Here is a 27490-nt window from a genome sequence, read left to right as displayed (position 1 = left end):
TTTGACATTTCTATACAAAGTTTATAGTTGGCTTCTTAGTTTTCAGAACACCAGCTAGGGTGAAGATCAGTGGTAGAGCACTCGTCTAGCAACTCAAGGCCTAAGTTCCATCCCCAGTCTGTCCATCGTCCCCCCCACCCCCCCACCCCTCCCCACACTCAAGGCCCTAAGTTCCATTCCCAGTCCGTCCATCATTCCCCCCGACCCCCGCATACACATGGGTGTTCTGTTTGGAAGATGGGCATGGTTGTGCATACCCACAATCCTAACAGGGAGGGAGATTGAGGCAGTAAATTAGGTGTTCAAGGCCAGTATCAAGTTTGAGGCTAGCCTTGGCTCCATAATACACTGTTTTTTTTGTTTTAAGTTTTATTTAAATTGAAGATGAATTTATGGATTGATCTTGGGAAAATCTCTGCAATGTTCAGGCTCGTATTCCGTGAGCATGCGTGTGTTTATGCCTTCATTCAGCTACTTCAGGGACATTCGTAATCACATGTAGTATGTGTTCGGTGTAATGATCCCAGCACATTTTCTCTTAGATTAATAGTGATATTTTAATGCTCTTTTTACTTATAGAATTTTGTGTCCTGTTTGGTTATAGAGCTGTGTGGGAGATTTAACCGTTTCGTTCTGCCCTTTTTCCCACTTCACAGACCTGCCATTGGCAGTCAGAGCAAGGGTCCCACTGCACGCCCTGGGTCCTGTAGACACTGCCATTTCACCAGTGATAGTGTTATTGCCCCCTTTGTTTTCCTAGTACTGTTTATCTTCCAGAAACCTTGTGGGACAAGACCGGTGACATCGGGCACCTCCGCTGTGACAGAAGTCACCGTTAAGGAATCTGTTAGCCGTGTGTTCTGTTGTAAATCCCCACTCCGGCAGTAAGGTGACGCCGTCCTTTTCCTCTGTGGTCGTTGACTCCCGGTAAAGGCTGTTTCCTTTCTTCTTCTGACATGAGCGAAGTCTCCTCTTTTGTTCTGTTCGTACAGAATTGTTATCATTGGTTCCTCATGCCGTCTGACTGGCTTCTTCAGCCTGCACGCCCCATTTCATACTTCAGCAATTCAATCTGCTAATTCCGTGTTTGCAGTTTCTGTAATTATGTTTATGAGAAGGTGGAGCTTTGATTTTCCTTTTTTGTGATGCTGTCAACTGTTGGGGTTGTTGGCCTTACAAAATTTAAAAAAGAACGCTTTTTTATATTCAAGAGGATTTTTTTATGACAGGCTAATATTCGGCTTTTTTCTCCTTGGCACGTTCATCCGTGAAGTCACATGATCCTGGTGTGCCTTACGGGTATGTTTTCTCTACGTTGCAGGCTCAGTTTTTCAAATGAAAGTCAACTGTACAGATTTTGTGTTTCATTGGTCACTTTGGTAAGCTGTGTTCTCAGGACCTCGTGACGTTGTAGTGCACATCCTAAATGGCCACGAAACCTGTAGAAACCGCAGCACCGATTCCTGCTTTTAGAACTTCACACTCTGTTACTGTTGTAGGTCTTGTAAGGTATTTACCAAGTCTGGCCATCTCTTCAAACAGTCAAATTTTGTTTTTTCTTTTCTGATTTTTTTATATGTATTTCTTTGTTTTGGGGGGAAGTTGCAAGGGGATCAAGACAAGATTTCTCTCTGTAACCCTGGCTGTCCTGGACCACGCTCTGTAGACCGGCTGGCCTCGAACTCACAGAGATCCTCCTGTCTCTGCCTCCTGAGTGCTGGGATTAAAGGTGTGCACCATCACCACCCAGCTATGTGTTCTGTTTCTACTTTTCTCTTTATTATTTTCTTCTTTGGTGTTCTTTGGGTTTATATTGCTGTCCTTTGGTATTTTTCCTTAAATAAGCTGACCTCCAGTTCACAATCCTCCTGCCTCAACCTCCCATATTCTGGGATTACAGGTGTGTACCACCTCGCCCCGCCTATTTGCTGTTTTTTGTTCATACAGATTGATGCACAAATCTTTTTTTTTTTTAGTTTTTGCCCCCTTTCTGCTATGTTCTTCCACCCTGCTAGTTTTTCCTCTAAGTGTGCTGTATCTGTGCCCCCAAGTTTAGAATAACTATCATCAAGTAGTTGGGATAGTTTAGTTCCTTTTGCCCTCTTTCTTAGACCTGATTTAAGGAGGGATTTTTTGTGCTCTTGTGGCATTTTGAGACAAGATCTGACTGTGTATGTGTGTATGTAGCTCAAGCTGGTCTGGAACTCAGAATCCTCCTGCCTCAGCCTTCCCAGTGCATGATCCAACAAGCCCTGCGTCATAGCGACTTTTCCATTGCCGTGACTAAACACCGTGACCAAGGCAACTTATAAGAGAAAGCATTTAACTGGGCTTATAGTTTCAGAAGTTAGAGTCCATGGTGGCAGGAACAGCTGAGAGCTCATATTTTGATCCAAAATTAGGAGGCAGAGAATACACTGGGAATGGTGCCTATCTTTTGACACGTCAAAGCCCAACCTCAGTGACACACCGTTTAGTCCTTCCCAAGCAGTTCCATCAACCAGGGACCAAGTACACAAACACGTGAGCCGATGGGACCATTCTCCTTCAAATACTACACCCAGTTGGGTTATTGAGAAGCTGGGACACTGCTAGGTAGCGGTGTGCTTACCTAGCGTGTGCCAGGCCCTAGGTTCACAAAAATGTACAGAACTCTGTGGCTGCTTGGTCCAGGGAGTCAGACACCTGTGGCAGGAGAATTGCCATGAGTTAGAGCCCAGCCCATCCAATTTAACAAAACCATATTTCGAGAACCAGAAATGCATTGCTGTTTGATCCACAGCCGTTTGTTCTCCCGCCGTTCTTGGCTTTATTTCGCTGTGGGTAGAGAAGTCAAGATTCCGTTCCTGACCGTTGCCAAGGCCCAGCATCTGGATGACTTTTGACGTGTTCAGTTTGCAAAGCAGTACAAGGTGCGTACGTCGGGCCGAGTATTCTAATGGAGTTGGTCAGTTTGGTTCAAATCTGCCCTGCCCCTTTTGGATTTACATCTCGGGTAAACAATGTGTCGCACATCTCCACGTTTAACTGAAATTTTCCTCTTCTCTCTATGATTTTTGTTGTTTCTTCGCTTGGGTATTTTGTGTTAGTATCAGCAGTATAGCGGTTCCGGCATCCCCATCTCCCGCATTCCCCTCCAGGGCTTCGTGTATGCTTAGCCAAGTGCTGTGCCACCAAACTACATCATCAGCCCTTTTCAAATTTTGAGCCCAATCTCGTTCTGCAGTTCAGGCCGGCGTGGAACTCTCATTCTCCTGCTTCCGTCTCCTAAGAGCTGGGGTTCCGTACATGCCCCCCCCCCGCGTTTGGCTTCTGTGCCTTCCTTTTGAATACTTTCATCCTCCTGAAAGTGTCCCTTTCCAAGGTGAAACATGTCACGTATGCCCCCCCACCCCCCAGTGCGATGTACTTGTCCCAGTAAGCCCACCGGAAATTGACATTACTCTAAGTTGAGGTGGTCCGCCTGACCAGTTGTTCACCTCAGGGGCTCAGGTGGACTGGGAACTGTTGCTCTCGGCCACGTCAAGTGTTACAAGAGGATTGGACTATACATACACTATTAGCCAGGGGGGCATGCCAAGTTCAAACCAGGTTTCCTGCCGAATTCATACCGATCTCACTCCATCGTTAAGTCAGAAAGTCCCGAGTGAGCCCATTGTAAGCTGGAGGGTGTTGTGTGTACTGTCCTTAGAGTCACACTTGCCTCCCTTGTCCCATAAAAGATAACTGCTCAGGTTGCTGTGTGTACTGAGGAAGGGGGGCTTACTGCCTGAGTACACTCCCCACCTCCTGGATCTGCGGGCGTTCTGGTCCCACGTATAAGACTCCCTAGCATTTGTACATAATCACCCAAACCTCCCCCATGCGCCACAGGCTGAGCCTCCCTTCCAGTGTGCTCTGCTTCATCTTGTCTGCCTGTGAAAGTCTTCCTTCTGCCTGGACTGTTCTTATGAGTAATATTTTTTAAAAAACGCCGATTTGCTGACAGCTAATTATCTGGACTTTGTTAGTGTGGTCTGCATTCCCCTTCCTGAAGGAACGAACCCTGTTTCCTGCTCAGTGCGGGCTCCAAGTAGGTCGCGCCTCCCTCTCCCAGCTTCAGATATCTGTCTCCACCTGAGTTCGCCGGGTCAGGGGTGACCAACACCTTTCGGCTTACAGCATTTTCAGCTTCTGGTGGGTTTTCTGGGACAAGGTCCTGTCACAGTGGAGAGCCTACGCCGTGTGTTTCATCCTGGAAATGCCTTGCAGACAGCACTGTTTTTCCCTTCCGGGTGCTCTCTCTTTCCTCCAACTCCCGTGCCCTTCCATTTCATCAACCTTAACACGAGGATCAGGCAGGATGGAGTGGACATGTTCCGCCTTTGAGGACATGCGTTTTAGGAGTCTCAGGAGCGGAATGTTAAGGACTGAAGGTTTGTGGGCCCCTCATTCATATTTTGAAACTGTACTTTATTGTGGCAGGGCTCAGAGCTGAGGCCTGTGGAGGTGATGCGGGTCGTGCTGGTGGGTCCGCAGGGATGTCGATGTCCTACATGAAGAGACCTTGAGAGACTTTGCTCTCCCCTCACTCCCTACCACGAGGGACGAGGGACGTAAGGCAGTTGTCTCCTCAGATGGCCTCAGGGGAGGCCTCTCACTGACTCACAAACAACTGTAATCACTGATCACAAGAGGATGCTTCTACACAGAAGTACCAGGGTTCCTGGGATCCAGAGGCAGCTCCTCTTCTCACACCTCCTGCATCCCCTGGGCCTGTGTGGGGCACTGTTAACATAGAAGCTGCTCGGTCTCTTCAGCTCCCCACACAGTTTCTCCAAAACTCAGTTTCCTCACTCACACCCCTACTCTGACTGCCTGCTTTCTGACCCCATTCCTTGGGAGGGGCTCAGACATGGGCGGGGCCTTTCTCTTTTGCAAGGCTTAGCCAGGCACTTTGAGAAACCCTGTCAAGACATGAACGTCCAGCAGGGGGCCCCCAAGATCCAGCCACAGCACCACTATCCACGTGGACCATTTTTCCTCTGGAAGGAGCCGCCCACTGTCTCACACCAGTGTAAGCCTTTCCCTTGCTTTCCCTCGGTGCCACGGGGTAGCTGTCGGGGGAATTCATTTCACCGCCGCCCCAGACGGCAGCACAGCTTCCCCAGTCCTTGCTACGATGGCCCCACACAGCCTGTCGGCAGTGTCTGGCTGCTGGGAAGGGCATCTGGTATCTTCCTGCAGGTAGACCTCCCGGGGCACAGGGACCTTGCTGCCTGGTTACTGTCAGAGGTCCTTTTGTGTCTGCACCAGCACCTAAGAAACAAGCTCCAAGTCCCATGTCCTTTTCCCTGTGAGACAGGCTGCCTCAGTGATGTGTCTGTGATAATGGGGGCATTGATGCAGTTTGGGCACCATGGCGGATAGATGCAGAAGCCGCAGACCGGTTGTCATGCCTGTGGGCAAAGAGCAGTGACCACAGGGTGGCCCACCATTCCTAATCAGCCAGCCTGACTTGCTGTCCTTCTCTTGGGGACGTGTGCTGGCCTCTGAGGTCACTAGAATGCCCTTCTCTTGACTAGTGAGCAATGTCAAGGCTGGGATGGGCGGGGCCACCAGAACCCTGGAATCCACAGGCAGGAGCCTTGTCCCGGGGTTCTGCTCAGAAAAGAAAGTTGAGGCCAGAGGGCCGACTCTAACAGAAATCCACCAACCCTGGGTCAGTTTTTTGTTTGTTGTTTGTTTGGGTTTATTTTTTAGCTTTTTAAGTGTTTTCATTAGCACATATCAGTTATACACAGTAATGAACTTTATTATAACATTTTCATACGTGTGCATAGTGTGTTCCGTGCGTATCCATCCCCTTGTTTCTGTTACCCTCTCTCTGTCTGATTTGATTTGCTTTTTTGTTTGTTCGTTTTGTTTTAGATGGGATCTTGCTGTGCAGGCCAGGCTGACCTTGGACACATAGCAATTCTCCTGTTTTAGCCAACTAAGAAATGGGGTCATAAGTGTGAGCCACCATGCCTGGTATTACAGCTTATGCCCCCCCTCACACACCGTCTGGGTCTCTTTCCAGTGTGTGTGGCCTGGGCTTGTCTCCACTGAGGCTCGTGCGTCACCCTGGGGAACCTGCAATCCCGCGTTCTTGCGTGTTTGTCCTCATCGTCTGTAGGGCAGCAGCTCGTGTGGTTTTCACCCGTCACTGATACACCGAGGCTCCATATAGACGAGGGGACCGGGGCAGCTCCCCTGTGTGGGCCAACTGTTTGGCTGTGTCTCTGGTGCGCTGTGGTTACACAGGGACACTCCCTGGACAGTGTATGATGGAGTAGCTGAAAGGGTGGAAAGCCCGCGTGGGAGCCACGGTTGTGCCTGCTGTTCACAAACAGCCTCATCTCCCACGCAACCGTAACTTCCCCCGGCAGCAGTTCCCATACCTCTACCCAGGCCTGCTTTTGTGATTTCAACGTTATTCTTCACTTACCTCTCAAAGTGTGGCATGTATAAGTCATCCTTTCAGCTGGGAAATAGATCGGTGGTTAGAAACAGGAAGTTTGAGTTGCAGGCCTGGGATGGGAAAGTCCCTAGCGGGAGGAGGTGACTACACACTCAGATGTGCTACCTACCCAGCTTTCCCACCTTTGAAGGGCCGTTCCACCCCCAACCACTGGGATGGTGCCTACCTGGCAGTGTAGAAGGAATGAAGACCCTTATTCTCACAGTATTCTGGGAGCCCTGACGAGTCCAGGACATTCTAAAGTACACTAGTGTGAGGGTCCAGATTCAGGAACTAAAGAGAGAATTTGGCTCTGAAGACAAAGAGACAGAATTTTGTAGTGGTATATTATTTGTATTTTGATAACTAAATCTTCCCTGAAGACCAGAGGCAAAGCTAAAGCCACTAGAGGTCAGGCAGTGGTGACACACACCTTTAATCCCAGGATTTGGGAGACAGAGCCAGATGGATCTTTGTGAGTTCAATACCACCCTGGGCTACACAATATTAATGTAGAAACTAATCCAGGTGGTGGTGGCCTACACCTTTAATCCCAGCACTAGGGAGAGGGAATATAAAATGGGAGGAGAGAGAGGCTTAGTCTGCTTAGTTTCGTGGTCACCCAGCCTTGATAGAGGTGAGGCTTCTTCTCTACTGACTTGGCTGCCTTTCTGTCTGGTTTCCGGGTTGAACCCCAATATCTGTCTCTTGGTTTTTGTTACCTGTGCTGCATAGTAGGCCTGGATACCTGCAGCCTTACAGCTGTAATGAAGCAGTCTGGCTCCTCCATGCTGCCTTCCCAGGGCACAGTCACCCTCCAGCTGGACATCTGAGGTCCTGGGATAAGCTGGTCTACATATGTGTGTGGTGGAGAGAGACAGACAGAATCCCAACAGAAATCCCTGTGGCCCTGAGGTAGAGGTGGCAATGTCTGTTGTACCCCTGCCCTCCACGGCATCTTTCTCAAGCTCTGTGGACCCTCTTTGAGCCTCAGGATTCTAACTGCCTTCTTACCTTTGCTGGCCGCTGGCCTGGGGTTGCCGACGAAGACCCAAGGCTCTCTATGAGGCTTAATTGCTAGCACATGTTCCGTCCTTGGCAACACGGGGTCACCCTTTGGCACCGTGTGACCTGTGCTCGTTACACTGTTATTTCCACGTCCCACACGTGAGGAGCCCCCAGCTTCATTCTGATCTGCTGCCGGAGTCCAGCCCACCTGCTCATCCCCAAGCCTGGAAGAGGCGGGTTTGTCCACAGTCAAGTCGATCAGAGTTTAGCTTTTTTAAAAAGCAGGGTTTTTTTCCCCACCTTGTCAGTGCTCAAGATGCTAGATTACCATGGAAACAGAGCTTGTTAAGATTCCTGTGACCAGCCTAATTATAGAATTTCAAAGACAAGCAGAGAGCTCCCCGAGGTTGTCAGGAAGGCAGCCCACACACTCTCCGGGACTTGCTGTTCACTGTGTGCCAGCCACCAGGGAGGTTGGCAGCTGAGTCCCCAGTGGGCATGTGACACCACCAACTCTCACCAGGCCAGAGCTCAGCTCTGACACCTGCATTCGTGACAGAAGCGGCAGACTACCAAGGACAGCTCCTACATTGTGCTGGGAGCATCACACAGTCCCAGCAGACTTTATCCCTACCCTCCAGGGCTTCCTTACAGCCTGGGCTTACCCTAGAGTCCCATCCATACTTGTTCCCCTTCGCCAGAGCACCCCTCCCTCTTCAGCAAGCATGACTCGCTCATATCCTGTGCGCATAATGGTGACCCTCGCTTAGGTCAGGAGTAGAGTTTTCATTTCTCAGACAAAACCAGGTTGTGAAAGTGCAACTTGGCCTGAATGTGGCAGAGGCAGCTGGATTCCCCCAGGGCCTCCAGGGTCCCAGGCCACAGGCCTAGAAAACCATAGGGGACTCGGTGTGGCTTTGTCCAGGGCTACATTGCTCTTAGGGAATCTTTTAGTAAATCCGTACAGTTTGAAAGTTTGGGTTTTAGTTGTAGTCCTTGTGGGAGCGAGGATTTCCAGAAAGGCTCCGTTGTTGATTCAGGAACCAAGGATGTCACAACCCTAGTTGTTACCCTAAGAAACCATAGGCAGTTACTACTAGGAAATGCTCCGTAGGTTCCTGACCAGAATCCTCAGCACCAGCAAGGCTATTAAGGGCAAGAACTCTAAAATACAGTCCCAGCCCCAAGGAGCCCAAGGAGATGGGGGACTATATTATATGCTGTAAGTTTTAGGTGGGGTTCTGGGAGGAAAGAGGACATTGGAGAAAATTAAGAAAATCTGCACAGTGTGGACATCCTTTTTCCTTCACCGATTGTGACAAGGTGACATGCAAAAGGGGATGAGTGTGACAGAGCCCAGGCAAAAAGTCCCATGAAACACGATATCCTCTGTAGCTTTGCTCGCTGAAGAAGGTGAGGGGGCCTGACCAGCACCATCAGGAGAGTCGGCATCGATGAGGGGGCAGCACGTGTTCTTAGCCAGTGTCCTGTTGCTGTGAAGAGACACCATGACCAGAACAACTCACACAAGAAAGCATTTCCTTGGGGCTGGCTTTCGGTTCAGAGGCTACGTGCGTCATCATCACTGGGGAAAGCACGGTGGTACACAGGCAGGCATGGTGCTGGAGAAGTAGCTGAGCAATCTCCATCTCATCCAATGGCAACAGGCAGAGAGAGACACTGGGACTGCCTTGGGCTTTGAAATCCCAGGGCCCACACCCCCCACCTCCCAGTGACGCCCATCCGCCCTTCCTCCATGAGGCAGCACCTTCTCATCCTTTGAGATAGTATCCCTCCCCTCCCTGAGGACTCAGTATTCAAGTGTCTGAGCCTCAGGGGGCCATTCTTATTCAAACCACCACAGCACAAGAATTATCCCATTGCCTTTCCAGCCCCTAAGGATGTACCAGGGGCTAGAAAAATGGCTCAGCAATTAAGGGCACTTAATGCTAGTACAGAGGACCTGGTCCAGTTCCCAGCACCCATAATCTGTCTCCCAACTGTCTTAACTGTGGCTCCAGGGGAGTCTGACTCAGTCTCCTGGCCTCCATGTGCATCAAACGTGTGTGTGTGTGTGTGTGTGTGTGTGTGTGTGTGTGTGTGTGTGTATTCAGGCAAAACACACACATAAAATAAATTTTTAGAAAATTTAGAGTATGGTAAAAAAAATATTTGAAGTGTTTATTTTTTATGTGACGATCACTGGCTGTTACTGTGATTCCTTCTTACTCACCTGGTCAGTGACCCAGGCATGGGCCAGCACCTGTGATTTACCTGGGGTACTCACTGCCACAACTTTGAATTACTTTCCTGTGGAACTCCAAGGTGTATAGCTGTCCAAGAGGGCCCTGTGTAAGTCAGGGCACTCTAGGAACACCCAAAAGGATGCGTATAGTCCAAAGGCTTGGCCCACAGGAATATGGAGGCTAGGAAGTCCAAAGCAGTCAATGTAGGCTTCATGTCAAGCTCAGAGCCCACATCTATTAAAGGATAGCAGTCTTTCATTGCTTTGATTGACTAGAGGAGGCCCATCCAATAAGAAGGGCCATATTCAAGGTCAGAGTTAATGAGGGTTAGCCTATCCCTATACACCCTCATGGAAACATCCAGAACAATATTCGATCTGACAGAGTTGACACAGGAACTTTAGAGGTCTACCTTTCGTCAAGTTGACATCCATATGCAACTCCTTAAAACAATTTCAGCCTGAAAAAAACGACAATAACAAGGCTTCCCCCTCACCGACCAGGACCGAGCTGTGCGGACATCTTCCGGCACTGGCCCATTTCCTCGGGAAAGGGCACGGTCATCTTGGGCCTTCTGGTCAACCCCCAACAGAAAGTCATGGCCTCTCAGTGGTTTTCCTACCATTTCAATCCCCCGTTTCTCCCTTCTTTTCTCTCAGTTTCAGCTTTTCTTTCTGAGATGAAGGGGCCAACATTATAAGTGCTTGTGACTCCCCCAGAGGCTACTCACCCTGACAGAATCCCGAGCGACCTGAAGCACACTGGCCTGGCCTGCAGGTGCAGGGTGTGCTTCCAAGACCACCTGCACAATTGCCATTCACAACAAGTTTTGGTTCGTTTTTGCGTTGCAGCTCAGAGTGCCTGATACGGGGTGGTTTGCAGGGAACAGAGTTTATTTCAGAAGTTTTAGAGGGTGTCAGCAGAAAGCTGTGTCAGCCTCCGGTGAGGGCCACATGGGGGACCGAGCAGCTTGCTAGCCTGTGTCTTTCCCCTCTGTGAAGCCACTAATGCCCTAGTGTAGATGGCCCCAGTTACACCTGACCTCACCTCACCCCAGCTGCCTCCCCAAATGCCATCAGCCTGTGACTCTGGTGATGGAGATTCCAACACTTGAGCTTTTGGGGACGAACCCAACCCATAGCAAATCCTTAAAGTTAAGAAGTGCGGTGGAAGGCTGGCGCTGACTCAGCTGTTAAACGTTCTCACTGCTCTGGCGGAGGGCTGGGTTTGGTTCCCTGCACCCTCAGGGCAGCTCATAACCGTCTGTAACTCCAGTTCCAGGGGTGTGGGCTCCTGCATGCACGTGGTACGCATGTGTCCACTCAAGCACATAATAAACATGCACATTAAAGGGGCCTGCAAGGGTGAAGGTACTCGCCGCCAAGCCTAAAGACCCGAGTTGGATCCCCAGAATCCACATGGTGACAGAAGAGGACCCCCTCCTTCAGGGTGTCCTCCAGCTTACACGTGTGCCGTGGCGTGCACATGCTTCTATGCACATACTAAATAAATAAATCTATTTCTTTCTTTTCCTGTTTCCTTGAGGCACTTTCCTCTGTGTAGCCTTGGCTGTCCTAGAACTTGCACTCACAAGAGATCTGCCTACCTCTGTCTCCTGAGTGCTGATGTTAAAGGTATGCTCCATTATTGTTTCCAGGAGGTGATGGCACCTGCCTTTAACTGGAGCACTTGGGAGGCAGAGCAGGTGGATCTCTGAGTTCATGGCCAGCCTGGTCTACAGAGCAGGTTTCAGGACAGCCAGGGGGCTACAAAGAGAACCCTACAAAGAAAATGGTTGTTTTTGTTTGGTTGGGTTTTTGTTTCTTTGTTTGTTTAAAGAGTCCTTTTGTAGCCCAGGCTAGCCCTGACTTTCCAGTCTCTCGCCTCTGCCTCCTCAGTGCTGGGATTATAGGTGTGCACCATCCCACACCTGGCTTGCAGCATTCTCAGATGCTTGGGAAGCCACTGTGGGACCCCTCCACAGGCTGATCAAGGAGCAAGTGTTCCTCTTCACAGACCTGGTTTTTTATGCCAACCTAAGCCTTCTTCAAGAGCCTGAGTGATAGCGTGGGTGCCCTTCTTCCTTGATACCCTGGCAGGTTGTGTGATACTAATTTGTCTGATCCCTCATACATAGAGTGAACCTTTTGTGGATTTCTGTTTCTCCTATGTATGTGTGTGTGTGTGTGCATTTGCGTGTGCGGAAGTACATGTGAATGTGGGAGTACACACACTTGATATACGTGTGTACATGTGTATCAAGGCTGGGTTTTGTGTCATCTAGCTTACTCTCTAATTTATAGTAAATAATGTATATAATATTATATATATAGCGTGATATATCATATACGAATTGCTACTTCCATCTTAGTCTAGCTAGCCAGCTTGCCCCAGGGACCCTATCTCTGCTTGGACCCGTGCTTGTAAACGTGTGTAAACGTGTTCACATGTGTTCACCCCTGCCCTTAGGATCTTCAGACTCTCCCCCACAGGTTCAGAGTGTTCCCCACATCCTCCTCCATAAGCTCTTTGTCATCCTGCTGTCCGCACTCACCCCTTTATTCTCTAAAAGGCCAGGTGTATGCGTGGCGGAAAGCAAGGGTCTTGGTCCATTCTGACTGCCGTGATGAGACGCCCCTGTCAAGGACATAGACTGCAGGAGCTTGTCCTCCCCTGGTGTAAGCTGGGGGCCCGGGGTCAGGAGCCGGCACATGGTAGTCTGCTTCCAGATCTCAGACAGCCCATTTTTGAGTGTCCTTATGTTTCAGAGAGCTAGCGCTGCTCCCTTCTGGGGAGGCACTAACTGGGGTCCCGCCCCCACGCCCTCTTCTCACATCAATCACCTTCTCAGCCTTGTCTCCAAATACCACCCTGCTAGTAGTCGGGACTCCACCATCCCTCAGCAGTAAAGTCCGGGCTTCCCTGCTGTCGGTGACAAGGCACTGCCATCAACCCTAGTCATTTGTCATTTCTGTGCTCTCAACCCCGGGGCTAATACAGTGTCCTCCTTCCTGCCCCACCACTAAGTTTGTCATGTCGAGGGGCTCTGGTCAGCCTCGGCCTCTGCTAGCGTGCCTTAAATTTCCTTTCGTTTCTGTGTAGTCTGGGGTGGTATTAAGCGGTCCTTCACTTTTCAGTGCTGTAACGGGAACTACAGGACAGGAGGACCCGACCCACAAGTCCTAGATTGTCCTCATGTTGCCTCCTGAGTTTACCTCTCTGTTCTCTGGTCACTTGGTACTCTTCCCTTTCCCTTCAGATATGAGATGGGTGGGAGCCATACAGGAGCACAGCAAGGCCCGGCTGTTTGGAGCGTGGGCCTGGGCTCCCTTGGCTAGGTTTCCCTAGGAATGTGGGTGGGCCAGGGGGGACAGGCCATGCCCTGTCACTGTGGGGCAGGCAGACCCTGGTTGTGCCCCTCCCGCCTGGATGTCCTTCCCGTGGACCTGACGCCACCAGGTGGTTAAACTGGGAGAGGACAGAGCCTGGCTGCCTCTCTCCTGATCTCTGGGGCTGCAGGGGTCACCGTCAGTGCTTGGCTTTTATCAAATACCTCTCAAGCTGTTCCCTGGGAGCCTCAGAGCCATGAGTCGGGCCTCTGAGGGAGCTACGCTTGGGTGTGGTGGGCCAGCCTTCGTTCCTCCTGAGCTCCCAGAGGAACCAACCACGGCTTCCGGCTCCTCACTGAATCTCCCCTTTAAAGGGAGAGAAGCATATTTTTGCAGTCTCTGTGACCTGATTTCAGCCGTTTCCAGCTCGAGCTGGTAATTTGCTTGTTTTAAAAACATTCCGTTACACTCTCCACTCTGGAATATTCTCAGCACTTTGACTCGGCTCCTGAAAGTCTCTCTCGCTGCAGGATTTTATAAAAGCACAAAGCTTCCCATTGTACCTTGTGTTTCTGGAGGTTTTGTCTCTGTATGCTGGCCCTTGTGGCACTTTGGGGTCGTGGAATGGAAACCATCAGGCTATGTACGGTTCTGTTCGGAACCTTAGTGGAGTTTTTAAAAAAAAAAAAAGAGCTGTTCTGTGTGTGAATAGTGCATGTCACAAAGTAAAATACTCAAGGAAACTGGACCTCCCTCTGCCCCGAGGTCTGCTGGGCTAGAGGGACCTTGGGCCTGCGTGAGTCACCGAGACTGTGCTGGTACACGGGCTGACTTTAGCCTCCAGCCTAGCCCTCCACTTTCCCTCCTTGGATGGTCGTATGTAAATATCATGGTCCATTTGAACCTTGTCCCTGTGTGGAAAAAAGGGCCTGGTTTTTAGAAGCTGCCCAGAGGGAAGGAGGGTGAAGGAAAACCAGCAGGGAATAAGCAGTCAGGGAACTGAGTGGCCCAGGACGGAGGACCTGATATCCTGACCGCCGATCCTGCCTGTTCCCGCCGGATGCCGGGTATCTCCGCTACCGTGCGGGGCCTCTCCCACCTGAGCGGCCGGCTCCAGCAGCCACAGCTTTGAGAACATGAGAGTCATGTGAGGAAAGGTGAAATGAGCCTTTACCCGGAAAAGCTGCCGTTTCAGTTCTAGCATCCCCCAGCCAGGACCGCAGCCTTAGCCAACCCGGACGGGAATGGCCCATTCCTATCTATACCTTGGGTTCGGGGCCCGGGCTCCTGCATCACAATGCTACTTTCTTACCCGATTTTACATCCTCTCTAGAATCCATCTACCGCCGCGGGGCCAGAAGATGGAGGAAGCTATACCGCGCCAACGGCCACCTCTTCCAAGCCAAGCGCTTTAACCGGGTGAGTGTGTCCCTCCGACAACGACTCCCTTGCAGGGGTCGTTTTTATTGCTTGTACAAGTGGAGAAAAAGGGGGAAGGATCCTTGCTCCTGCTGTTCAGGGCTGGGCTAATGCCATGCCCTGGGAAAAAAAAGTCCTGAGCCACCAGCCTAACCAGTATTGCGGGGCCGTGGAGATGTGCTCGGGTCCTCTCCAGCCAGTCCGCTGAATGGCAGCGGCTGCATGAGAACGCGGCTGTGTCTCGGGTATCCTTTTCTGCTCCTGATTATGTAGCCTTTGCTCATTGTCTCTGGCCCTGAGGACCTGGCCTGCCTGCCTGTTTGGACACATGGTGCTTCTGGAGGGCTCTAAGGGTGTCCTTGGACCCCAAAAGTCCCAGATGCCTCTACCTTCTTGTCTCCTGTTACTCCAGTGGCCGGTCCTTTCCAAGTGACACTTGGCTCAGTCCCTCGGATCTCTTCGTCACAGAGGTCCTTTGTTCTCCAGTGTGCAGGGACCGGGTGACTCTGCGGTGGCTCCCTCTCACAACCAAGGGCAGTGCCTGTTGTCCGCTGTGCCCAGCAAGCATACTTTAGAGGAGTGTAGGTCCTGCGAACACACGGGCACAGCACGGAGACATTATGCTCATGTGCCACGGCCCAGCCAGCCCTGTACTTTTCCACTCTCTGTCCCCAGGCTGGAACGACTCTTTAGCCTTGAGTGGCCACAGGCCTAACAGTGAGCTGTGGGGTCAGCCCCAGTCCTGCTGCGTCTTAGACAAGAGCTCCCTTCTGTCTTGTTTCCTGGTCTGTGACCTATGAACACCGGCGGGAGGGATGAGGAAGGAGCACAGGTCCAGTCGACCTTTGTCATGGTGTGAGAGCCACCTGCATCTTCAGGGCAGCCACTGACGCTCCTTTCACACCCACTGACCTGCACCTCTCTGGTCTCTTCTCAAGGCTATAGCTGTACCCCCGGGTGATCCTGGGAGTGTGAGTTGTACCTCTTGCGCCCATCATGCCTCAAGAAGTTGGGGCTGCCCCCCTCCCCTGGTGGCTAGTGAGTCTGGAGTGGTAATGGGGCAGAGGAAAAGCTCCTGAACAACCACTCGGGAGTATATGTACGCTTGATCTCGGCCAGAAGGCTGAGAAGCAACGAGCCGGACCTCAGACAGCACTGGGCTGGGGAGAGACATGGGCCAGTGCCTCGGAAGACAGCCAGGTACTGCCCAGAGACCTTGAGACTTCCTGGAAGGAGGTGTCTGGGAAGTCAGCCCGGAGAAGATGCTGAGAATCCAGGATACAGCAGGCACAGTAGAACCCAAATAGTATCAGGGTACACTGAGACCCAGGCTGGGGACGATTCCAATGACCCTGCGTCTCTGCTATCCCGTTAAGACGCTCTTGGTACTCCTCAGGCCTGACACATAGTAGGCACCTACTGAAAACACTGCCTTGCTCTTTACTCTGACCGACGATTGGAAGGTTATTCAGGGAGACTGGGGTTGGGCAGCTGGGCAGACGCACAGTGGGGAACAAAAAAAATGGGCTGTATTTGCTGAGAATGAGCAGAGTTCTGGGAGCCAGCATGGGCAGTAGAGAGACCACAGATAGCCGCTCACCTCGGAGAGGCCTGATGTCATCAGGACAGAGGTAAAAGGGGTTCCAAATGTCGAGTATTAGCATGCTAGCCCAGGTGCTCAGAGGACAGCAGGGGCTGGAATGATGCTGCCCGGCAGAATATGTTCATGGGATTTTGCAGTAAGCCAACCAGATAGCCGGGGTACACGTTGTCTCTGGGAATATGGAGAAGTGAAGGCACCTGGCCTAAGAGCACCCAGCGCCAGCCCCAGCATTTGTCTGCGAAACAAGCAACTGGCCATCTGGACAGCCAGGTGCCCTCTCTCCTGTGAACCTATCACGGACCAGAGCAGGAGTCTCGGGCAGCCACCTCCTCCCAGGGCACCGGAGAGGATCAGAAAGTGCCGTTGTCACCTGTGCGTGTTTCCCTCGCTAACGGATGACCGACGGCCAGGTCGAAGCCCATCCACTCGCCCATCCACCGGGCACACAGGCCAGTGTGTGCGGTCACGTGTGTGTCCATGTGCAGACAGATACGCATATACCTATACACAGGTTTGGGTGGAGGCCTCAAGTTGGCATCAAGTTAACCCTTTGTCATTCCCACTTTAATCCTTGAGACAGGGTCTCTTGGTAAGCCTGGAACTCGATTCCCCTGGAGCGCCTGGCCAGTGAACCCCAACTACCCTCCTGTGTCTGTTCCCGGTGTGCTTGGATTATAGGCATGCACTATACCTACCTTCCTTATGTGGGCGCTAGGGGGTCAGACTCAGACCCTCATGCTTATATCACACGCTCTTTACCTGCCGACTCTGCCATCTCCCTCGCCCCTTCCCGTTCTCTTTATTGGCAAACCAGAGGGATGTGGTGTGAGTTCTTAGGAGCTGTGCCACCCCGTGTTTGCCCTCCAACCTCACTCTGGCTCTCAGAAGGAAAACGTTCCTCTGTGAGACTCAAAAGGAGGATCTAGAAGTGACATCTTGGCCATCTGACAGAGAAAGCAGGGCCTGCCTTGTGGACCCGAGGCCTAGCATTTACGCAATGGGAGACGTACTCTCCTGCCCCTTACGCGGAGAATGTTGGTTAAGGAAATGGAAGATCCGAGCTCTCTTGCCCACCAGTTGCAGAGAGAGCGAGGTTAAGAAAACGATAAAAACCAGAAGTGACGCAGCCTCCAGGGAAAAAGCAGGCACCGGGGACCAAAGGGGTTTTTAGACTTAGCCACATTAGACAATTCAGATTTCCTTGGTTTCTAAACAAACTAAATGCAGAAGCCACATAGGAAAATCTGTGTGTTTGTGCGCTCAGACCAGAGGGCAACTTCGGATGTCATTTCTCAGGTGCCCATCTGTTGGGATAGGGACTCTCAGGGTAATATTCATAAGGTAGGCTAGCCGAGCTAGCCACAGATCCCAGGACCCTGCCAGCCTCTACCTCCTCAGTGTTGGGCTTTTCCCCCACATAGGTGATTGACATCAAACTTTGTGTTTGCAAGGCAAGTACTTTACAAACTGAGCCATCTCCCGGTCCTAGGGGAAAAATGCATGTTACAAATAAAACCTAAAGTTATTCCTTTAGGGTCAAAGGAACACAAATGGTTGCCATTTTGGACTTCCTGCAAATTACCCTTTTTTCTTTTCCTTTCTTTCTTTGAGATACTTTTTTTTTTTTTTTTTGGTTTTTCGAGACAGGGTTTTTCTGTAGCTTTGGAGCCTGTCCTGGAACTCCCTTGGTAGACCAGGCTGGCCTTGAACTATTTTTAATGTTATGCATTCGGGAGTTTTGCCTTCCTGTATGCCTATGCGACCTGGGCATGCAGTGCCAACAGAAGCCAGAAGGGGGAGTCGGATCCTCTGGAACTGGAGGTGTACCAGAGCAACCAGTCCCCATCCTCTTCAAGTCAGCCTTTGATAAATGCCAGGACAGAGCAGGGCTGTGGGTGTCTGACGAGTGTAATTGCTTATAAATGCAAACAGCTTGACCCTTACAAACATCTTTTTAAAGGCAGACATCTTCCTCAGACAGTGTCAAGGGAACTGAATGTAATCATTGCTTAGGGTTCACTGTGTGAGCTGCAGTGGGGTCTGGATAGCCCCATGGTGGGGTGCAGAAACGGACTCTGCCTTGTAGGATGTTTTCTGCCTTGCTTCTGTCCGAGAGGACCCACCCCCTGCAGTCAGACCACGCTGTTCTTGCACACGAACCCCGGCCGTTGATGGTTCCTTCCTTGTAATGGCCACGTGGCCCTGTGTGCTGCACATGGGTCCTCGTGCTACAGGGCAGGCTGGGGAGATCATGTACCTTGCCCTCTGTCTCCGGGATCTCAAGAAAAGAAGCTTCTCGGAGTGGGCAGGAAGACAGGTTTAGGGCATGCCACCCGTAGGACTGTCAAAGGTTTTTCTTCTAAGATCTTTTGTCTAAAGAAACTAAAATGGTTCGCAAATGTTTCCTGTAAGAGACCGGAGTCTGTATTTTCCGTTTTTAAAGACACGCACACCTCTACTGCAGCATTCAGTGCCGCCGCTGTGGCCCAAGAGCTGCAGATAGTACGTGTGCCCATAGGTGCAGCTATATTCCGGTAAAATTTCATGTACCGAAAAAGGGGGGAGTGGTGGCCATGAGCTAGGGTTCACCTTCTGCTGTGGTTTGCACACCCCTTCGCTAGGAACTTGGAATCGAGGCCCTGAGAGAAACAGATTTAGGCCCCCCCATGTGTCCCACCCTTCCCAGGTCGAGTAACCCAGAGGAGAAGGGATTCTCTTTCTGGGAATTTGAAGGCTCACACCGGAGACCTCACGCATCCTTACAGCCAGATTTATGCCCCCTCAGAGGGTCCAGCCCAGCAGCGTCCCCAGGCGGCTGGCAGAAGCAAGCACCGTCCCTCTTGAGGAAGTGTGAAAGGATTCCCACAGATAGTAAATTGGACATCTGGGTTCACAATCAGCAACGTAAAAAACCTCGTAGGAGACTGGTCCTTCTGGTCAGAAGCCAGCGGAAGCCGAGCTGGAAGGCGCAGCCTGGCCCAGTGCAAAAAAACGAGTGCTTGATATCTGTGAAAAATTAAAATACATGATTGAAAATTAAGAACAAGGAACAAATTGGCAGCATGTGAGACAGACTTTAAAATGTTTTTATCCCATTAATCCGTTTCCTGTGAGTTCCTGAGAATAGAAGTCTGGGGCTTTGGTTTTGCTGTATTGTTTCAATGGCACGTTTTCAGAAACGTTGATGATTTAATTATAGCTTTCTTTTAATAGAGAGCCCCTTGCTAGGTGTGGTGGTACACACCTTTAATCCCAGCACTGTAGACACAGAGACCAGCAGCTCGCTGTGACTTCGAGATCAGCCTGTTCAGCATAGCAAGTTCCAAGCCAGGAAGGCTACATAGAGATACCCTGTCTCAGGGGGAAAAAAATAAAAATAAGAAGAAAATAAAATAAGAAAAAAAAAACCATTGGTACAGTTTTGGTGGCTTCCCTGAGAAACATACATGAGGTCTCAGTCCAGTTCATGTTGACAAGTTCATGCTGCCCTTGGTCAGCAGTGGCCTGTGCTGACCCTGGTCAGAGTAGCTCTTGTCCAGATACGGTGAGGCAGAGCTATAATCACAGAACTGGGGAGGCCAAGGCCTGGCTGGACTACAGGTGATGCGAACTGGGGGGGGGGCCGAGGCCAGGCTGGGCTACACGTCAAGACCTTTTCTCAGAATGATTAGAGGCTGGGAACATAGCTCAGTTGGTAGAATGTTTGCCCAGCATGCACAAGGCCGTGAGTCCCACCCCAGCAGCACATGACAGACGGGGCATTGTTGTGCATGCCTGTGATCCCAGCACTCAGGAAATGGAGGCAGGAGAAGCAGAAGTTTAGGTTGGGATAAGGAGATGGCTCTGCGGCTGCAAGGGCTTGCTGCACAACGCTCAGAAGCTGAGTCCGGATCCCAGTACCTGCATGACAAGCTAGGTAGGCATGGTCATGCAGGCTCTGAGTGAGACAGAGACAGAAGGGTCACTGGGTTCCCCCAAATGAGCTCCAGGTTCAGGAAGGACCCTGCCTCGGAGGAAGAAGGCAGAGAGCATTAGAGGTGGACACCAGTGCAGACGCCACGCGCTGCGGGGAGGCGGGTTGTCATGGTCGTTCTTGGTAACATAGCAAGTTTGAGGCCAGCCTGGGCTACGTGAGACCCTGTCTCAAAAAGGTTGGAAGTCAAAGCGGCTAAGGGAGCTGCTATTTCTGGGACAGCAGGGGACCCACATTTCTATTTGTAGATGCAGAGGCCACAATTAGATGCCAGAGGTATGTCCTATTGCCAGAGTGTGGCCAGATTCTGAACACGGTTCTTCTCGCACAGAGCTTATAAAATTACAAAAGTCATGGAAGTTCCACCAGAGGAGCCGACAGTCGCTGCTTTCGGATTCATTGAAATCGTGAATAATAAAGGATTTGCCGCAGCCATTCACAGTTCTCCCAAGTCCGAATGTCAGCGGTGCCCTTTGGGGTGGTGACGGTCGATTGGAAAGAGAGTCATAGGGGCTTCCACTGTGCTCCTCTTGACTGTGGCAGGCACCACAGCCTGGTCTCACTCACCGTCTCTGACCTTCAGGGAACTACTGGGCTAGGCCAGGCCTGCACTCAGAAAGGAGGCGTCCGACCCCTCTTGTGTGGTATCTTCCCAGCGAAGTTGTTGTCTGCCTGAGTTTTAAGTGTGGCCTGGGCTCCCGGGAGGGCCGGCTGGGCCTGACCACTGCTGTTCCCGTCCGCAGAGAGCTTACTGTGGCCAGTGCAGCCAAAGGATATGGGGTCTCGCGAGGCAGGGCTACAGGTGCATCAACTGCAAGCTGCTGGTCCATAAACGCTGCCACGTCCTCGTCCCGCTGACCTGCAGGAAGCATATGGTGAGTCGGGGCCTGGGGAGGGCTCATCTTCATCTCGCCAGAGTGAGGAAGAAAGATGCCCCCGAGGTGGCATATCTGTATTTTATGTATCAAAGTAAGAACAGGATCCAGACTGGGGCATGAGTGTCCCACAACACCATTCTCCCTAGAGCTCCTTTCTGCTGCGTCTGCTCCAAATCCTGACGGCACACATGACCTTTGACCCTACAGGACCACATTAACCTTAAGATAATGAAATGAACCCAGAAATATGACCTATCAGAGCTCAGTGAGGTCAGCGGTTGGACCCTAAGGGCCATCACTATAAGCTGTCTCTGATATAACTTCACCTACGCGGGGTCCCAGGGCCTTTAGACTGATGATTGGGAGCCTGGCTGCCAGCACAATGTCCACAGTGTAACAAGGGGGTATTGCCAAGAGTGCTGAAAAGCATCCCCTCTATCTAACAACTGCTGGGAAGGCAGTACCCTAAGAGCCTGACTGAGTGACCACCTCGACCGCCACCCCGTAGACTCACAGGTGGCAGACACTGTGTGTACACACACACACACACACACACACACTCGCATGCACAACGGTGCCGTTTGTAGTCATGACATCAAAGCGGGGTTGTAACTCCTGCCCCGTCACTCCAACACCACCATTTTCTTGCAGGATTCTGTCATGCCTTCCCAAGAGCCTCCAGTAGATGACAAGAACGATGGTGTAGACCTTCCTTCAGAGGAAACCGATGGAAGTAGGTGCCCCTTTCCCCAGCTGAGCGGGTCCCCCTCTTCCTGCTCTCCGACAGTCAGTGTGGGTGGGCTGGGCTGGGCAGCCACCCCTCTGACCCCAGGCTGCTGGCCTTCCCTGGTAGCTGCTGGGCAGTAATCCCCTCATTGCTGGGAACCTGAGGCTGAGAGCGTCTTCCTCTGTGCCGATTCCAGTTGCTCTGCACAGCACTTGATATGTGACCCCCCCCCCAAGCCAGGCACCTCCCACGTATGGGGCACCACACAGAGCTGACCTCCACGGAGGTGGGCTCTGTATGACACGTGGCTGCTTAAAAAAAAAAATTAAAAGTCAGGTTCGGTGACATATGCGTTTAGTCTAAGCACTTGGGAGGCAGAGGCAAGTAGATTTTTTCATGAGTTCGCCTGGTCTACTGGCAAGTTCCAGGTCAGCCAGGGCTGTATAGTGAGACCCTGTCTCAGAGAGAGAGAGGGAGAGGGAGGGAGGGAGGGAGAGAGGGAGGGTGGGATGGAGAGAGAGAGAGAGAGAGGTTGTTCCTTCAGGTACTCTTCCTACCCACCCACCCATCCGTCCATCATTCTCTCTCTCTCTCTCTCTCTCTCTCTCTCTCTCTCTCTCTCTCTCTCTCTCACACACACACACACACACACACACACACACACACACACACACACATACACACAGTCCATCAGCTCTCTACTTACCCATTATCCGTCCACCTGTCCATCATGTCTAGCACTCACTTATTCATCCCTGTAACCGTCTATCCTCCGTCTGTCCATCTATTTATCATTTCCCCTCCCACGTATCCATCCCTCACCCACCACCATCCATCGACCATCCATTGTCTGCCTTTCCCACATCTGCCCTCCCCCGTTCTGCCGTGAACTGACCTATGTCCCCTCTATCCACACCCTCCTAAGAAAAACTGGAAAATGATGCACCAAAACCTCGTGCCTCCATACGGTCCCAGACGTTCAATGATTTTACTTAAGATTTTTTACTTTACGGTAGTGCAAAAGTCTACCCACACATCCGTATTTCCACTGTGGGTATATGTTCAGTCATTATTAGATGGTATATTGAATGTATTTTCTTCTTTTGCTCCTCCTCCTTCAATACTCTCCTCTCTCTCTCTCTTTCTCTGTGTGTGTGCACATGTGTATGCACACAGAGTGTGTGTGTGTATGTTTATATGTTGTTGCTAGGGATCCTCCTGTCTCCAGTCCCTGATGCTTGGGTTACAAGCATGTTCCACCACACCTGGCTTTTATGGTGTGCTACAGATCCAAACCCAGAGCCTCAGAATCGTGTGGCAAGCATTTAACTATCTTCTTCACCCCATGGTTTTGTTTGTTGGGGGAAGGTCTTCTGTAGCCCAGCTTGCCCTCAGATTCAGTATGTAGACAAGGATGACCATAAGCGTCTGATCCTCCTGCCTCTGTCTCCCAAGCAGAATGCCGGGATTACAGGCATTTGCCGTCATGCCTACTTGCTTTCTGTGGCCCTGGTGATTAAGCCAGGGCTTCATGCACTTTACCAACTGAGCTACGTCTCCAGCCCCCTTTATCTGTTTGAGACAGTCTTACTACGTGACCCTGTACGATCCTCCTGCTTAGCTTCCCAGGTGCTAGGAGTACAGGCACGCCCCACAACACCCAGCTCTAAATGAACCATGCACACTGTGTTTTCAGCACCTAGGACTTCCAGCCTGGTGGATTTATCAGGCCGTGACCTCGTCTTAAGCCAAGGAACTTGTGGCTTCTTCCCAGTATCCTACCCTCCCCCAGGGTCACACAGCCATGTTGATTCAGCCTAGCACTCCTTAAACTGGGGTCTGGTGTGACAGATTGGCCCCTGAGCACTGCCGTCCTGTCTGAGGCCCCAGCTCCCTGCACTGGGGTGAGGGTCCTCTGGGTCCTTGTGCTCCTGTGACCCTTTTAATACCCTTCTTTCCTTCCTTCTCTTTCCTAGTTGCTTATATTTCTTCATCTCGGAAACATGACAATATCAAAGACGATTCTGAGGTAAGTGAATAAAATTAGTGTTGCCGGGGTCTTTTCAGGAAGCCTGTTAGTTTGCTTCTGGGGCAGTTACATGGATTTCAGTATGGCCGAGGGATATTAGGAAGTTCCTGAGCTGGGCTCCAATGAGACCAATGGCCTGATGACAGTCATGAATTTGCCACACTTTTGTCTGCTCCTAAGCTGCCCCTCTTTGTGGCTTCCTTTGTCCTTCCTGGTCTGGCAAGCCCTCAGCTGCTCCCTCAGTCGGACTTTTTCCCGGAATCTGACCCACGGGCTCCATCTGTCTCTGTGCAGCCTCATACCTGCAGCTCTGGGGATGAATCTGTTTGGGGTAGCAGAAGAACACACTGTGCTCATGGCCTCTGCTGATCACCTCACAGAGCAGGCCCCACCCTCTCTGCCCTCACTCGCTGAACCAAGTGGGGCCATGGGCTCTGCTCTCTCCACCCGCCCCAGCCTAAACAGCCTCACCTAGTGAACAGCCCCCGCGTCCCCCAGAACCCTCACGGAGGCACAGCTATGTTTCTGGTTTTCTTTTAGAAGCCCACGGTCTTGGCTCTAGTTGTTCTAACCAGAGTTAGATGGGACCGGGTGCTGGATAATGGGCCTGGCTCCACGCTGGAGAATAGGCCTTGCTGCCTTCCGTGTGAGGGTGAACAATTCTTGGATTCTGGCCAATGGTGTCCCCTGCCCTCTCTGGTCTCCCTAGGACCTTAAGCCTGTCATCGACGGGGTAGATGGGATCAAAATCTCTCAGGGGCTGGGGCTGCAGGACTTCGACCTCATCAGAGTTATCGGGCGTGGGAGCTATGCCAAGGTCCTCCTGGTGCGGCTGAAGAAGAACGACCAGATCTATGCCATGAAGGTGGTGAAGAAGGAACTAGTCCACGACGACGAGGTGAGTGCGGGCCCACCAGAGAGTCGTGTGGTAATTCTGGGTGCAGTTTCTGGAGAAATTCCCAAACTGTGTCCAACATGGTTGTATCATTTTATGTTCCTGCCAGTGGGACACAGGGCTCCATCTTCCATCTTCACCAACACTTACTTTCTGACTTGGTTGTTTCCCTCCCAGTACGTGTGTGAGTACCCACTGTGTGCCTTTCCCTGCCAGTACGTATGTGAGTACCCACTGTGTGCCTTTTCCTGCCAGTATGTGTGAGTACCCACTGTGTGCCTTTCCCTGCCAGTACGTATGTGAGTACCCACTGTGTGCCTTTCCCTCCCAGTATGTGTGTGAGTACCCACTGTGTGCCTTTCCCTCCCAGTACGTGTGTGAGTACCCACTGTGTGCCTTTCCCTCCCAGTACGTGTGTGAGTACCCACTGTGTGCCTTTCCCTCCCAGTACGTGTGTAAGTACCCACTGTGTGCCTTTCCCTCCCAGTATGTGTGTGAGTACCCACTGTGTGTCCTTCCCTTCCAGTATGTATGTGAGTACCCACTGTGTGCCTTTCCCTCCCAGTATGTGTGTGAGTACCCACTGTGTGCCTTTCCCTCCCAGTATGTGTGTGAGTACCCACTGTGCGCCTTTCCCTGCCAGTACGTATGTGAGTACCCACTGTGTGCCTTTCCCTGCCAGTACGTATGTGAGTACCCACTGTGTGTCCTTCCCTTCCAGTATGTGTGTGAGTACCCACTGTGTGCCTTTTCCTGCCAGTACGTATGTGAGTACCCACTGTGTGCCTTTCCCTCCCAGTACGTATGTGAGTACCCACTGTGTGCCTTTCCCTCCCAATATGTATGTGAGTACCCACTGTGTGCCTTTCCATCCCAGTATGTATGTGATTACCCACTGTGTGCCTTTCCCTGCCAGTACGTATGTGAGTACCCACTGTGTGTCCTTCCCTCCCAGTACGTGTGTCAGTCACGTGTGTGAGTACCCACTGTGGCCTTGACTTGCAGCAACTCTGATGATGGCTGGGCTGACACTGCTGTCTGCTTGTTGCTTCAGGTCTGTTTGCTGTTGTGCTGTTATCTGAATGCCTGTTCTGTCTCTCAGGGGCAGAGAAAGGCCAGTATGTGATATCAGTGATGCTGCCCCTTGGCTGCTGCCACACTAAGCGGTGTCGTGTTTGTCAGGTCATAGAAAGGATCTCCACCCCCACCCCGGCCTTCAGGACTTGGGGCTGAGGTTGTTTTGGGACCTTCATGTGAAGGGTGCATTTGTACAGTGCACAGCCTGTAGTGATATTTAACTTGTGTTTTACTAAATAAAGCTTGCCTGAAGATCAGAGCGTAAAACAGCCACACTGGTCAACCATACAGGCCAGGCAGTGGTGGTGCACACCTTTAATCACCGCACTAGAGAGGAGTGTAAGGTGGGATACGACAGGAACTCGCTCTCTTTCAGTCTGAAGATGTCAGAGAGGTGAGAACTCTCTAGTGGCCTGGCCGCTTTGCTTTTCTGATCTTCAGGTTGAACCCAATATCTGTCCCTGAGTTTTTATTATTTGTGCTACAACAGCCCATCAGGCTGTCCCTGTGTCCCTGGATGCTGAACTGCTGAGTGAGTGGGTGTCCCCATGATGTAAGCCTGTCCTCACCACCAGATGTCACCTCTCCCTCCTGAGCTAAAACTGGTTCTCTTTGTTGAGTCACCTTTGCCCCTGGCTGCACCGTAGCCACTGCTTCCCAAGTGTCTTGCCTTTCCCAGGTTGCTTTGTCTGGGATCTGAACAAGGCCTGAGTCCCCCATTGGCAAACACCCAGTGGCTCCTGGTGTCCTTGAACCTGGTCTCTGCTTGCACAGAGCTGAGGCTCCTGGGACACACAGCCCCTCAGCTTCTCTCCAGGGGAATTCACCAGCTTTGTCTCGCCTGGCCCCAGGCATTGTTATGTGGTGCTGGTTTGCCAAGCCTTGGCTGGTTTCAAGTAAAATCATCTCCTAATGCATTGGTTCTCCCGGTGCCCTTCCAGCTTGTTCCCTGCCGAGCTGCTGTCAAGCCCCCTCTTTTTGTCCTGCAGCGTCAGCCCCGCATGGTGCCAGGTGTTCATTAGAGCCTATAGTGATGCTTCTGGGGCAGGGTGGCCCAGGCTTGGGAGAGGTGGAAGACAGCCAACCCGCTGGGTTTCCACCCAGGAATCTGGGTGAGCTGCCTGTGACAGTCAGGTCGGGTAGCCACTGGGGCAGGGTGGCCCAGGCTTGGGAGAGGTGGAAGACAGCCAACCCGCTGAGTTTCCACCCAGGAATCTGGGTGGGCTGCCTGAGTGTGACAATCAGGTCGGGTAGCCACCGGGTGAGCAGGTCTAGAGTCCGGACGAAGTATGCCTAGGTGTCTTCTGCGTGGAGAAAGGCTGAAGCTGTTCCACCAGGTGGATCTCCTTGTAGCACAAATAATAAAAGCCCAGAGATAGATGTTGGGGTTCAAGCTGAGGATCAGAAAAGCAAAGCAGCCAACCACTAGAGAGTTCTTACTGCTACCAAGACTTGGACAAATAAAGGGGCGATCCTGTTCTCAGAGTGACTGCAGACTGAGACACTCTAGTGGCCTGGCTGCTTTGCTCTTCTGATCTTCAGCTTGAACCCCAATATCTGTCTATCTCCGGGTTTTTGATATTCATGTTTTAACTTTTAGGGATCAGGAGCAACAGAGGGCATACCATGGCTGTCTCCAGCCCACTAATTGGGTGCTTATCTTCTTTTCCAAAAACCTTCCAGTGAAGACAGCACTTTTTGAACATGTCTACCTTCTCACTTTTCTGCATATCAAGATGGGGTTGGGAACCTCACCCCACTCTGTTCCCTGGGGCTGTGGTGGAGCCAAGCTGTAGTCTCAGACCTTGCAGAATCCCACCAAGCT

General features: G+C 51.4%; 1 protein-coding gene across 4 annotated transcripts in view; it reads left to right on the top strand.

Annotated features, from left to right (window-relative positions):
• Prkcz (protein kinase C zeta) overlaps positions 1-27490 on the top strand; it is a 109603-nt gene that overhangs the window by 55025 nt on the left and 27088 nt on the right. For all 4 annotated transcript variants that reach the window (XM_075947120.1, XM_075947122.1, XM_075947121.1 and 1 more), the window contains 5 exons: positions 14398-14483; positions 20803-20934; positions 21589-21670; positions 23641-23693; positions 24403-24591. In XM_075947120.1, coding sequence (XP_075803235.1) covers positions 14398-14483; positions 20803-20934; positions 21589-21670; positions 23641-23693; positions 24403-24591 — 542 coding nt within the window. The remainder of the gene's footprint in view (positions 1-14397; positions 14484-20802; positions 20935-21588; positions 21671-23640; positions 23694-24402; positions 24592-27490) is intronic.

Source organism: Microtus pennsylvanicus, chromosome 13 (genome assembly GCF_037038515.1).
Source record: "Microtus pennsylvanicus isolate mMicPen1 chromosome 13, mMicPen1.hap1, whole genome shotgun sequence".
Classification (NCBI taxonomy): Eukaryota; Metazoa; Chordata; class Mammalia; order Rodentia; family Cricetidae; genus Microtus; species Microtus pennsylvanicus.
The sequence above is the reverse complement of the archived record's forward strand: the minus strand, read 5'-3'. Positions and strand labels throughout refer to the sequence as shown.